This window comes from Toxorhynchites rutilus, chromosome 2 (genome assembly GCF_029784135.1).
Source record: "Toxorhynchites rutilus septentrionalis strain SRP chromosome 2, ASM2978413v1, whole genome shotgun sequence".
Classification (NCBI taxonomy): Eukaryota; Metazoa; Arthropoda; class Insecta; order Diptera; family Culicidae; genus Toxorhynchites; species Toxorhynchites rutilus.
The window spans coordinates 327,766,414-327,779,688 of NC_073745.1; the positions used below are offsets into that span (position 1 = coordinate 327,766,414).

The 13,275-nt window shown below is 41.7% G+C and overlaps 3 protein-coding genes across 3 annotated transcripts; 2 read left to right on the plus strand and 1 right to left on the minus strand.

Moving 5' to 3' along the window:
* Nucleotides 1–171: 171 nt before the first annotated feature.
* Nucleotides 172–2,411, minus strand: LOC129770787 (bladder cancer-associated protein). The gene is made up of 2 exons (XM_055773863.1): nt 1,817–2,411; nt 172–1,522 (listed from the first exon to the last, which is right to left on the minus strand). Exon 1 carries the CDS (start codon nt 2,103–2,105, stop codon nt 1,866–1,868), a length of 240 nt encoding a protein of 79 aa, XP_055629838.1. The 5' UTR covers nt 2,106–2,411; the 3' UTR covers nt 172–1,522; nt 1,817–1,865.
* A 1,115-nt stretch (nt 2,412–3,526) lies between these two features.
* On the plus strand, nt 3,527–7,211 carry LOC129767104 (uncharacterized protein K02A2.6-like). The gene is made up of 3 exons (XM_055767725.1): nt 3,527–3,551; nt 3,992–7,078; nt 7,150–7,211. Exons 1-3 carry the CDS (start codon nt 3,527–3,529, stop codon nt 7,209–7,211), a joined length of 3,174 nt encoding a protein of 1,057 aa, XP_055623700.1.
* A 3,890-nt stretch (nt 7,212–11,101) lies between these two features.
* On the plus strand, nt 11,102–12,843 carry LOC129770975 (DNA primase small subunit). Its single transcript, XM_055774194.1, has 3 exons — nt 11,102–11,516; nt 11,573–12,527; nt 12,588–12,843. The coding sequence occupies exons 1-3, from the start codon at nt 11,384–11,386 to the stop codon at nt 12,781–12,783; spliced, it is 1,284 nt and encodes a 427-aa protein (XP_055630169.1). The 5' UTR covers nt 11,102–11,383; the 3' UTR covers nt 12,784–12,843.
* Nucleotides 12,844–13,275: the final 432 nt, after the last annotated feature.

The window sequence follows — 13,275 nt, forward strand, 5'->3', positions numbered from 1 at the left end:
ACTCTTCTCTGTATCAAATAAGTAATCAATGAGAATGGTTTGTTTCTTTGTTTTCTTCGTGTGGTAATATAATATATTCAAAATTCTTTAATCACTTGCAAATGACAAATTTCTCCGTTACATAGCATACATGTTTGATACAGAAAATATAATAAAATAAAGACAGCTCGAATCAGACGTTTCCTTTCTTTCTTTCCTTGATTTAACACATTTGGCACGTGCGTCAACCATGCATATTTGGGTAGCAGAATCGATAGTATTATCTCGGTTTACAAAATACGAAATTTTGCTCGATATGATAGTGATTGTCGATTTTTATCGACTCGATTTAGGGCTTTAGCGATGAAGCACATTTTCGGTTGAATGCAATTGAACTTTAACTGGTTGAATGATGGAACTTTAACTGATGAGGAAAAAAGATATTTCTTTCCAATTTGGATGGCGAAACAAGAATGTGTTATTTAAAAATAATCCGCTTCACAAACAACCAAATAATATTCTGCTTTTTGTACTTTAAAATTTATAAAGTAAGCTTGCTTAGATTCCTTAGATTAGATTCTGTTCAAATTCTCGTACAAGACATATCATGCTCATATAAAAATTGCGTTTGAAATGTATTTTGCTACCAGCTTGGAGTATTGCTTTTGCAATTCATCCATTAGCGGTCAATTCGAAGATAAAATGATAAGATAAAAATAACGGCAATTGGTCATCGACAATTCGTCTGCGTTTGTTGTGATAAGATATACTGTGCAGTCTTCTTTGAAACTAATAACTTCACTTCACCTATAAGAAAGATGTAAAATTCAACTGGACAGTTATCTGTGGTTGTCATATAAAGCTTAGGGTGGTTTCTTTCTTCCGAATTAGTTCGCTAACCTCTGTACACAGTGTTTATTGATGGTTCCACTTCGATATCTAGTTTCTATTAATTCTTTGTAATATTCAACACGCTAACCTATGTTGCAAAGTTAATACAAAAATAAATATTACAAAAATATGTTCAATACACTATGTACAACGCTTCGGAAAAATGTTTAGTGAAAATAGGCTAACACGGTCTTTTGATTCATTGCGTTCCCTCGCTCATGCGTTAGTTAGTGTTTAGTTACGAATTACGAAACACATTTTCGTTTACATTCTTTTAAAAAAATTACGACCTTATCTAGAATTCGTATAAAATTAAAATCACGAATTAAACATGCCACATTTCGTCTAAGTGTACGAGATTTATGATATCACTTCCTGCAAGAAATTCATCGACTCTTCCTGGGGTTCTACGTTCCAAATATCTGCTGCTCTAAAAGGTTAAAAAATTTAGACCTAAACTGACCAGGATTAGTTGCAATTTATTTTTGTTTCTCGTTGTTTTATTTTATTTCGCTTGTGTTGCATTTAAACGAAACTAGAATACAAACTTTGGTTGAATTGTTGTTGTTAGCTTGTTTTTGTTTATCTTTACATAAAAACACATTTGCGTTTTGAGGAAATTAATTATGGAGAGTAGGTATTGTTTTGGCACCTGGAAAGAAAGAATACATAAAGTTTTATTTATATGGAAACGTCAACTTCCGGTCATATCGACCTTCTCTCAAAGGAGTGTTATATGAAATTTATAATTTCTTTTGTAATGGATAAAATTCATGAATAAAAATTCTTCTATTCCAATCGGTTGAAGAACCGAATTTAATTTCGAGGAACAGAAGTCGTCTTCGATTACGTTCAGTCGAAGTTAATGCCACATAAACATATGCCACGCATAATCAAGAGACATTGCAGATTCACACAATTAGTGGAAGCAAATGATTACACCTACCTTTCTCAACGAGCGCCATATCGTTGCGAATATCAGGAGTGCTCCTCTCTCAGCCATTGTCACATGCATGGCCCTCACAATTTCCCCAGAATAGACAGTTTCCGACTCCGCTGTTGCATATGAGAAAGACCGCTGCGAGAAAGACTAGACTGCAGATAGTGCACGGTTTCCGTTCCAGGAAGAATCCTATCAGATAGAGGACAATGAACATGACGTGTGTCTGCATGAGAGCCGGATTTGTCGGTTTCGGAATCAGCAACACCGGTATCAAACATTGTAAGCAGTACATATTCTCCTGCGCTGTTTTCCACAGATCCGAGCTAAGATTTGCTAATCTCGCAGTGTTTGTTTTGCACGTATACTGCAGTTTCGTTTATGGCAACTGATTCACACCCGCGACAGCGAGGAAAACAACCTTGTGTCACTGATAACCGTATCGTATTCCGGTGTGCGATTCGATGAGTATGTTTTTGTCCATTTATTCCCAATTTGTAAATTTTGTGGAATATGGTATTAGTGATGATGTATTGACTTCTCGCGATATGTTCTATTTGAGGGCACAAGCTGTTTTCTCGATGACAGATGACTGTTGTCCAATTGGAAAATTACCCACAGTGAAATGTCAAAAATATCGACGATGTTATTCAACAGCTGATTGTGTTAGGGGGGTAGTCAAAGTACTTTCTATGAAAAATGAAAAACTTTGTTATACTCGGGGCCAGATATGCCAGGTTTGAAGGTATGTCTTCATTTTGAAAACATTTGACTAACTGTGAAGACATTTGATTCTGTGAAGACATTTTGAAGACATTATGAAATATGTGAAGACATTTCAGTATGATAGCGTATGTGAATTTTTGAGAAATATAATTTCCATAAAATTCAAACTATTGGCCGAAAATATCGTCAAAAGAAGTAGGACCTTTGTCTCTGTGTCATTCGTTTGCTTTTTATCGGTATCATTTGTTTACTTTTATTGTTAGTAATCAACAGAGACTTTTGTCTCGGGGTCATTCACTTGCTTTTTTCAAACTTTTACTAGCAAAAAATTCACAAATATATAGAATGAATTTAACAACAAAACGACTTTTTCTTTAAAGTCTTTAAACTTTTTCTCTGGAGAACTTCAAGTGGTCTGAAAACATATTGTCTCTAGAAGACATTAGCTTATTTACACTCAATCGATTTTTTCATTAACATTCTCTAACTTAATAATTCAGAGATAAAAGCATTTCCTGATGTGTTCGCCAATCATTAATTTAGAGGGAAACTTCGTTTATTAAACCATACGGCAAAAATATGGCGCAAAATAGTTTTGCAAAGCCGTGGTTATCGAAAGAGAAAGTCAATGAAGAGAATCGATCATTATAGATAGATCATATTAAAATTGAAACACAGGTTAGCCGCTTCCGACGGCGGGTCGGCGACTGACTCGGATTGCGTCACCTCGGCGGCTTGAAGGTGCCTTATCCTTATCCTCGTTGGATGGAGACTTCGTCACCATTAAATTGATCCTAAATTAAATTTCGTTACGAAAAAATAAACTCATAATGATAATGAACTCCGGTGGCGTTCATACGTAAATACCGTAAATCCGGAATACGCATTTTCGAAGCACTAAAAAATAATAAAACAATGCAAGCAACAAGGTAACAACAATACAAAAGATAACGGAGTACCTGTGCGAACAATAAAATTGATATCTATTGAATGTCGGCTCCGGTGACGCTAATACGTAAGTACCATCAATTCGATTTTCGAGCTCCCGCACACTGCAGACTTTTGTTGGCCGATAGATAGGTCGGACGACTTAATCAGTATGGAGCGATATGCATATGCGCACACCCCAGCAAACAATAAATCGCATAACGAGCGTATATATAACATCATATGCCCTAAAATTTGGTTGGCATATAATGCGCCTAACTGGCATATGCATGCAAAAGTGGAGGCCATATACATACATGGCAAATGCTCACCGAATTTGTTTGGATGAATATGAAACTTTGACCGGCTATAATAGCGATTATGTTGAAATTGAATTGCGATCTAATATTAATATGTTCATGAATTGTCAAAGCACCAAATACGACTTTTGCCATACTCATATACGATTTATTGCAGACATAGAAAAAAAAACAAATGGCAACATCAGCGAGTTTTCTTTCAACCCAGAAAATGGCGTCACATTCAAGAAATGGTTCGCACGCTATACCGACCTTTTCGAGAGCGACGCGCAGCATTTGGATGATGCAGCCAAGGTCCGGCTGTTGCTGCGAAAATTGGACACCGCTTCCCACAGTCGGTATTTGAATTACATCCTTCCAAGGCTCCCTAAGGATGTTACGTTCAAGGACACCGTGGAAACGTTAATCAAAATTTTCGGAGAACAAACCTCACTTTTCCGACGCCGGTTCCAGTGTCTCCAACTGGCGAAAAGCGAAGGAGACGACATCATAACCTACGGCGGAAAGGTAAACCGAGCGTGTGAAGATTTCGATTTTGTGAACCTAACAATCGACCAGTTCAAATGTCTGGTTTTCGTGACCGGACTGAAGGCATCCAAGCACGCTGATATTCGGACGAGATTGCTCACCCGGATGGAAAACGAGAGACCGGATGCACCAGTGACTCTTCAAACTCTCATCGACGAGTTCCAGCAGCTCGTTAATCTGAAAGCAGACACCAGCTTGATTGAGCATCCAGCCAGCTCGAAAGCAGCAGTACACGCCATCTGTGAGAAGAAGAGACCATCAGAAGTTCCCAAGCCCTCGTTTAAACCGGAAGCCAAATCTCCAAAGACGCCGTGCTGGCAATGCGGCCAGATGCACTTCGTGAAGGATTGCACATACAGCAGCCATCTGTGCAAATCTTGCAACCGTGTGGGACACAAGGAAGGGTACTGCGGATGCTTCACCAAGACTTCAAACGCGCCTGCTGGGGATAATTCCAACCAAAAGGGTAAGAAGAACCAGAAGAAGAAGACCAAGTACCATGCCAACATCGTTCACACTGTAAACCACACCGGTAATCTCACCCGTTTCGTCACGACAATGATGAACGGACGTCAAGCCACACTGCAACTCGACAGTGGATCACCAATCACCATCATCAGTGAAGAGACTTGGAGGAAGGTTGGATCACTTGCACTCAAGCCATCGTCCTGTGAAGCACTTTCTGCAACCAAAGATCCTCTGCCGCTGCTGGGGGAATTCACCTGTCTCGTAGGAGTCAACGACGTCATCAAGCCTGGACTATGCCGAGTAACGTCAGTCAAGGGACTCAACCTGTTCGGCTCGGAATGGATGGACCTCTTCGAGATGTGGACGAAACCATTGTCATCGTTCATTAATCAAGTGAATCAATCCAATTCAAATTCCTTTTCTGGAAAGCATTTCCTCATGCGGTTTCCCGAAGTTTTTCAGGACACTCTTGAGCATTGCCAGAAAGCTCAAATCAGTCTTCACCTGAAGCCAGATGCCAGACCGATTTTTCGACCCAAACGCCCGGTTCCATACAACGCCATTCCCTTGGTCGAAACCGAGCTCAATCGTCTGCAGCAGTTGGGCATTATCTCACCAGTAGATTACTCCGACTGGGCAGCTCCTATCGTGGCAGTTCGGAAGCCGGGTGGCAAGGTTCGAATTTGTGCCGACTACTCAACTGGGCTGAACTCGATGCTGGAGGCGCACAATTTTCCGCTTCCCACACCGGACGACATCTTCTCGAAGTTGACAGGAAGCAAAGCGTTTAGCATAATCGATCTGTTGGACGCTTACCTACAGGTTGAAGTCGACGATGCATCGAAGCGACTCCTCACCATCAACACCCACCGGGGCCTATTCAACTTCAACAGGCTGGCTCCTGGTGTAAAGTCAGCACCCGGTGCTTTCCAACAGCTTATGCACACCATGATTGCTGGGATTTCCGGTGTTGAGGTGTTCCTGGATGACTTCATCATCTTCAGCAAAAACGAGGAGCAACACTATCAGACGTTGTGCACCCTGTTCAGTTGCCTCCAAGAATATGGGTTCCATCTGAAGCTGGAAAAGTGTCATTTCTATCAGCGGGAAATCAAATATCTGGGGCACATCGTCGACGCAAATGGCCTACGGCCGGATCCGGAGAAAACAGCAGCAATTTCCACGATGCCACGTCCAACCGATATTTCCACACTGCGATCGTTCTTGGGCGCAGTGAATTTTTACGGAAAATTCATCCGTGAAATGCATCAACTCCGAAGACCGCTGGATCAACTTCTGAAAAAAGATGCAAAATTCGTTTGGAGTGCCGAATGCCAACAAGCCTTCACCGACATCAAGCAAGTTCTTCAGTCGGACCTATTACTTACCCACTATGACCCAGCGTTGGAGATCATCGTGGCGGGTGATGCATCCAACACCGGCATTGGAGCGGTCATCATGCATCGTTTCCCGGACGGTCGTATCAAGGCAGTCGCTCATGCGTCCAAGACTCTGTCGTCGGCTGAACAAAACTACGGACAAATCGAAAAGGAGGCGCTCGCTCTGGTCTTTGCTGTCACCAAGTTCCACCGCATGCTGTTGGGACGAAGGTTCAAGCTACAGACTGACCACCAGCCACTGGTGAAAGCCTTTGGATCGAAGAAAGGAGTTCCCATCCACACGGCAAATCGGTTGAAGCGTTGGGCACTTACACTGCTTGGGTACGATTTCGATATCGAGTTCGTATCTACCAACAATTTCGGCTATGCGGATGTACTATCGAGGCTCATCAGCAGCCACGAGCGACCAGAGGAAGAATTTGTGGTGGCAAGTGTCAACATCGAGCCCGATCAGCAGTGCATTCTGGACAGCACCATCGAACACCTACCAGTCACATTCGATATGGTGCAGAAAGCTACGTCAGCAGACCCAATGTTGCAGCGACTCATCCAGTACATCAACTCCGGCTGGCCCAAGAACGGAAAATCGATTCAGAATGTAGCATTTCAGACGTTTTTCCATCGGCGTGAATCATTATACGTTGTACAAGGTTGCGTGATGATGATGGAACGGTTGGTGATTCCGGAGTGTTTCCGGAAGAAACTATTGAAGCAGCTACATCGAGGTCATCCCGGAATCGAACGAGTCAAAGCCATCGCTCGGAGCATCATCTACTGGCCGAAGATCGATGACGACATCACTGAGTACATTCGAAGCTGTACCAGCTGTGCGAATGCGAAAAAATCTCCACCACAAGAAGAGCCACATCCGTGGCAGACCGCAGAAGGTCCATGGGAACGTATTCATTTGGACTATGCCGGACCGATCGACGGGTTCAGCTATCTGGTCATCGTCGATTCCTTTTCCAAGTGGCCAGAGATGTTCCAGACGAAATCAACGACAGCTTCTTCGACGATCGGGTTCCTCACTGAGAGCTTTGCCAGATTTGGCGTACCGAAGGTAATTGTTTCTGATAATGGAACCCAGTTCACTGGATTCGAATTTCGTTCCTTCTGCGAAAAGCTGGGCATCATCCATTTCCGCACCGCACCGTTCCACCCCCAATCGAATGGCCAAGCGGAAAGATTCGTCGACACGCTTAAGAGGTCACTGCGCAAAATCCAAGAGGGGGAAGGATTACGAGCATCTGCAGCACTACAAACCTTTCTGCAGGTGTATCGAGCAACTCCGTCCAATCTGCTCGAGGGCAAATCCCCTTCGGAAGTGCTGAACGGCAGAAAAATGCGGACAACATTGGATTTGCTGAAGCCTTCGAACATACTTCCACAACCACCGGTAGCAGCCAAGCCTTGCCAAGCACGGAAACTTGCAGCCGGATCACTGGTATTCGCGAAGGTGCACAAAAACAACACCACCTAGAAGTGGCAATCTGGAGTCATCATTGAGGCGATTGGGAATGTACATTACAATGTACTTCTTGATGCACCATCCGGACGGAAGCGGCTAATTCGTTCTCACATCGATCAACTTCGAACCAACGACACTGGAAAACAAAAAAAAACAGAAATTGAACTACCGCTGAGCATTCTTTTGGGCGATTTCAGAATGACAACAAATGCGGAGTTTCCCGACGAAAATTCTTCTTTTGTTTCAGCACAAGAATTTCCTGACCTTCCGGACGATCCGGAACTTCCAGACGATCCTGAACTGCCGGACGATGAACCGGAGCCTATTCAACCTGGACCATTTTCTGCAGTACATGGTTCTACGCTGGCACGATCAAAGCCAAAACGAAACATCAACCCTCCACAACGTTTTCAAGACTATGTTCTTTCTTAGGGGGGAGATATTAGCATCCCTAGTTGCTTTTACTATAGTAGGCATGAACTAGGATGGTTACCATTAGCAACGTGATTGTTTACTTCAGTTAGTTTGAGCTGAGCACGAAATAAAGATAGACGCTTTTACTTAACACGTGTTCTTTTCAGTCGCAACAGATAGGCTTCCCGATTGCATTTGAACTATTCTATCGGCCAGCTATCGGCCGTCTATTCGCCGTCCTCTTCTCCGTTGTCAAACACAAATTAAATACAGTCTTTCGAGAATATTCGACCGACAGTTGGCTAGTGTGCGTACTAGCAAACCAATCCGACCAAACTATCGGCTGAAAAAAGTCTGCAGTGTGCGGGGCCCTTAAAGCAATTCGCAAAGTAATGCTCCGATCCTCAGCTTCGTTTTCTCGAGTTAACGTAAATGTTACATAGGATCTTTTCAAAAGTTACACGAGCTATTTTCTTTACCCAATATTACTGCGGTTCACTGACATTTTGGTTCTGTCAATTACTGTTGTTTACAACTGGGTCCGGTTATATAGTCGAACCGATCCAACTGAATCGGCGTAATGTGCGCACATGCATACCTCTCCGTACTGATTAAGAAGCCGACCAAACTGTCGGTCGACAAATCAGTCTGCTGTCTGCGGGGGCTCTAACCCACGTTTGCTACAGACCCATGCATTCTGAAAATATGGTGCGGTAACTAGAAATTCAACCCAACTATCGAATTCCACTCGCTAACTGGACTGAATAACAGCAAAAGCAAAACTTCATATTGGATATGACACCTATTATTGATAAGTAGATGAGCTGCAGCCCAGTTAACGCAATTTGGTTGTCAAAAAGAATCCAAAAGAAATGTCAAAAGAGATCCACTAATCAGGAGGGGGAAAAAAAGTAACTGTTCTTATAATGATCCATTATACAGATAAAGTATTGTTATCAAAAGCAAAATAAAACAAAATTAATAAAAATGAACGAACTACGTTTTTGCATCAATTAATGCTAGCGTTCTGAATCAGAAAGATCTTGCTGATATTTTGATAGGAACTGAAATTTGAGTATTATTAAGATAATTTAAACAAAGTATGATTCAATTTCCTGCTGAAATTCATTTTTATTATGTGTTTTTGGTCGTATTAAAAAACATTTTTCTCTAATCAATACAAAAATACGAAGTACACAAATTACAACATTTATTTCATTCGAGTTAATACAAAAGGCAAAAAAAATCAGAATCAATAAATAATACCTAAATAAACATACTTCGGCTATCGTACCTCCTGAATCTGGTCTTCATTGAACTCTTTACTGAGGCGTTGTGGAACTTCGAACTGATTGCTCAGCTGATTTAAGTTCGATTTCCAATACTGAGCTTTCTGTTGCCACATTTCGTGCAATCTATAATTGGAATATTCTAAATGTATCAATCAGGATTCTATCATACAAACAGAAAAACTACCTTTGATATTTGGCATAACATTTTGGTGTTTTGACTTCTCCTCGAAGCGATAGGTAGAGTTTCGCAAGGCTTTTAAAATTTTTCGAAATTTCACACTCAGATTCTGCGATGTTGTCGTCACTCCATGGATAAGGATCTTCTCGGATGAAATCCGTGTAGTTATGAATATAGCGGCAAAATAATCTGCGCAGTGTTGGCGATGGACGGCTCGACAATAGGCCTAATTGTTGGAAAGGGGTTTCGAAGATTCACCAGGTCCCCTTTTCGGTTGAACTGGAACAACGTAATTTTATTAAAATGGTAAAAAAATAAAAGTAGAAGGAAACTTTTTTCCATCCTATGTGTTTATTTTAGGCTCATTAGCATTTTTTTAGCTGCGACAGAGCCGAATTTTAGTCGTGTACATGTCACATGTTTACCATATCTATAAATAGCACATTACCCAGTTGCCATTTAGGCGTAAGAGTATTGTTTCTGCTCATCCATCATTCAGTTCGACCACCGGACAGCGGAGACAGTTGATATGATCATTATTGTGTTATTTATAGCACAACAGCCCAATGTTTTTCTTGTTGCTAGCAAAGCTTGCGTTTGGTTAGAGAGAGGCTAGGATTCCGACACTGAATCGATCCCCATCGCTGATGATTGTTGCGTGGACGTAGTTATTCTGTAACAACACATAGAAGGTCAATGAGTTTTGAACTCACGATCGATAAACGGACGCGCAACCAATTTGGCATTAATATACGTCGTCGCAGCCTTCGTACCCACTCGTTCCATAGTAGTCCTTCTGCTAGAACGAATTATGGTTTGCATGAACCGATGCGGATTCTGTCTCTTCTCTTCAAGAGGTGTTACCACGTTTTTTATTTTAATATGACGCGTGTAGTGTAGTTTTAGAAGTATTCTGTGTAAATTTATGTTATTTTATTTAACCTTCCATCGTCATTGGGGTGCAATGCTACCTGTTGACTAACTAAACAAATAAGAAATAGAAATACAAATAAGAACGCGTCCGAAGAGAACGAAGGAAACTTACGCGAGTATTTTCACCCATAATCGAACAGTCTTCCACTGAACCATGCATTTTAAATTGCACTGACCACCTTCTCGAGTAAAATTCTGCTTAGGACACAAACGTAAGTAAACTAAGTCCGAGTCACGAAAACGTTTGTTTCTTTGATCGGAGAAACATTTGAAAGATAGTGTGAGAGGAAAAAAGGTTGCAAGATAATTTTTTTTCAAGTAAAATGCACTTAAACTAATATTTCATTGACTCCACATGACCCAGATTTTTACCAATTATTTCCTTTGGTGGAAAAAGATCAAAAAGTTTGTGCAATATGAAATTTTCGTGTAACATGCTCAATGAAACTCATTTTACGTGAATCTGTTATCACTGCTGTGCATGCTGTCAGAACCAAGGCGCTTAGAAGTATATCCCAAGGTGGGCCAACTTGCTAAAACCACTCTTCATCCATCTTGGAAGTCTACTGTGTTTTGTTTGTAAACACAATACACAATACACAATACACAATACGCTAGTGCAAAAGCTCGCTCGTGGTTAGTCTGTCTCTTTCACGCTACAAGCAAATAATTCCCCTTCTGCTTTCTTCCGTACTGTTTTCATATACCGCTCCCCTAACCAACTTAGTGACGAAACGGCCTCACCTAGTACCATAGACCCGTCTTGGTCAGAACAAGTTCGCTGAAATATCGTTTATGGTTGTTTATGTTGTTTGGCGCCAAAATATTCGTATAATTTGTAATTATTCGATTAGTTGCGCAAGTATATTATTGAATACGCGAACTTCCATTTGAAAAGATTATTTGATTACTATTTATAATGCCGGAATCAGCCGAATGTCGCAAAGTAGAAGACAAATTCAACCCAGATTCGTTGCAGGATTTGCTTCCCATCTACTACAAACGACTCTTTCCGCATTTGCAGTTTTACCGATGGATGTCCTATGGCCTTTGTGAGTAAATATTATTGTGCTTTAAAATAATGGTAATGCAACAATTTCCCTTATAGCTGAAGCTTCTGTCTTCACAAACCGTGAGTTTTCTTTCACGCTTCAAGATGATATCTACATTCGGTATCAATCGTTCGATAACCAGTCGGAGTTGGAGAAAGAAATTTGCCTCAAGTGTCCCTTCAAAATCGACATCGGTGCGGTGTATAACGTGCGCCCGAAGGACCATCGTGCGAGCTCCATGATCAAGCCAGTCCAGCGAGAGCTGGTATTCGATATCGACATGACAGATTATGATGAAATTCGAACCTGCTGCAATGAGGCCAATGTTTGTCCCAAGTGCTGGAAGTTCATGACCATAGCGTGTAAAGTTATCGATACTGCCCTTCGTGAAGATTTCGGTTTTGAGCACATGCTGTGGGTGTTCAGTGGGCGTCGAGGTATCCATTGTTGGGTTTGCGATAAAACCGCACGTCATTTGGACACAAAGGGACGATCATCGGTGGCGGAATATTTGCATATTTTAATAAGCGGTGGGGAAGGATCGGTCACGAGGGTCAGTTTGGGCGATAGAATGCATCATGCCATCAAAAGGGCACATCGAATAATTGAACCCTACTTCGAAGAGGTGTGTTTAGTTGATCAGAACGTATTTTCTACTCCAGATGGACTGAGGAAACTGTTGGGCATGGTGCAGGATGAAGGCATACGTCTTGAGTTGGACAAAAAATTAAAACCGTACGAAGGTGACTCGAAGGCAATTTGGAAAGCATATGAAGCATTTTTTGAAGCACTGCGAGTGTCCGGACAGGGAAAGAATAGAAAGCTCAAGTACATCATCGAAGAGACTCGGCTAGCCTTCACTTACCCAAGGATTGATATAAACGTCAGTAAAGGATTCAATCATTTGCTGAAGTCTCCGTTTTGTGTACATCCCAAAACGGGAAAGGTTTGCATTCCGTTTAACCCGAATGTTGCCGATAAATTTGACCCGACTCAGGTGCCAACTATTAGGTGCGTAATCTGGTAGGGATGACTGTGTAAACGAGGAGGACTAATAGCATTTTGTTTTAGTGGTTTGTTGAATGAGGTAAACGCTTTCGATGACAAAATCAACGCGGACGGCCAGGAAGAACGATCGCGAATCAAGGATTATAAGAAGACCAGTATGTTCAAGGGTACCGTGATTTTTGAGGAGTTTCTTCGCAGGCTGGAACAAACGTTCAAAGGGAAAGCAATTGTGACCAGCGATAGGAAAATGGAATTCTAATAAAAAAAGGCCAATTACATATCCCTAGAAGAATCGAAGATAAAATTTCTGTTCGTTCTGCAATACACCTGTTGCTCTGTCCGAAACTTGGCTTTTTTCGCGAGATGATCTCTCAACAATTTCACTGTTATACGTTTGGACCGTGATGACAGATACAGAGGGGTGCTATTGGGGATATGTGCCAGTCTTTTTTTTACAAATGGACTTTTCATCTTAAGGAAGGATCGCAGTTGTTGCTTGTCATGCTAACATCAGATGAAAATACCTCTGAATTGAATTGGCCTCCGAGAGTTATGGTTAGCAGCAAGCAGCTTGCTCACATGTGCTTACTCCTTCCTGAGCCACGGTTGATCTTGGAAGACTTCAACTCCCACAGAACCGCCTGAGGGGAACAGTATGTCGGAAACCGTTTGATACAGCTGGGTTTTTTTTATGTGGCAATGCGCCAGCTTGTAGAAAATCTGCGTGCTCCATCATATTCATCTTGCCGGC

What these genes read in the sequence shown, in the direction of transcription:
- LOC129767104 (XM_055767725.1), top strand. Translation starts at nt 3,527, where the DNA reads ATGTCGGCTCCGGTGACGCTAATAC. An exon ending in GGCTCCGGTGACGCTAATAC is followed by an intron (nt 3,552 to 3,991) that starts GTAAGTACCATC and finishes CTTTCAACCCAG; the next exon opens with AAAATGGCGTCACATTCAAG. An exon ending in CGCAGAAGGTCCATGGGAAC is followed by an intron (nt 7,079 to 7,149) that starts GTATTCATTTGG and finishes TCCTTTTCCAAG; the next exon opens with TGGCCAGAGATGTTCCAGAC.
- LOC129770975 (XM_055774194.1), top strand. Translation starts at nt 11,384, where the DNA reads ATGCCGGAATCAGCCGAATGTCGCAAAGTAGAAGACAAATTCAACCCA. An exon ending in ATGGATGTCCTATGGCCTTT is followed by an intron (nt 11,517 to 11,572) that starts GTGAGTAAATAT and finishes TTTCCCTTATAG; the next exon opens with CTGAAGCTTCTGTCTTCACA. An exon ending in ACTCAGGTGCCAACTATTAG is followed by an intron (nt 12,528 to 12,587) that starts GTGCGTAATCTG and finishes ATTTTGTTTTAG; the next exon opens with TGGTTTGTTGAATGAGGTAA.
- LOC129770787 (XM_055773863.1), bottom strand. Translation starts at nt 2,105, where the DNA reads ATGTACTGCTTACAATGTTTGATACCGGTGTTGCTGATTCCGAAACCG.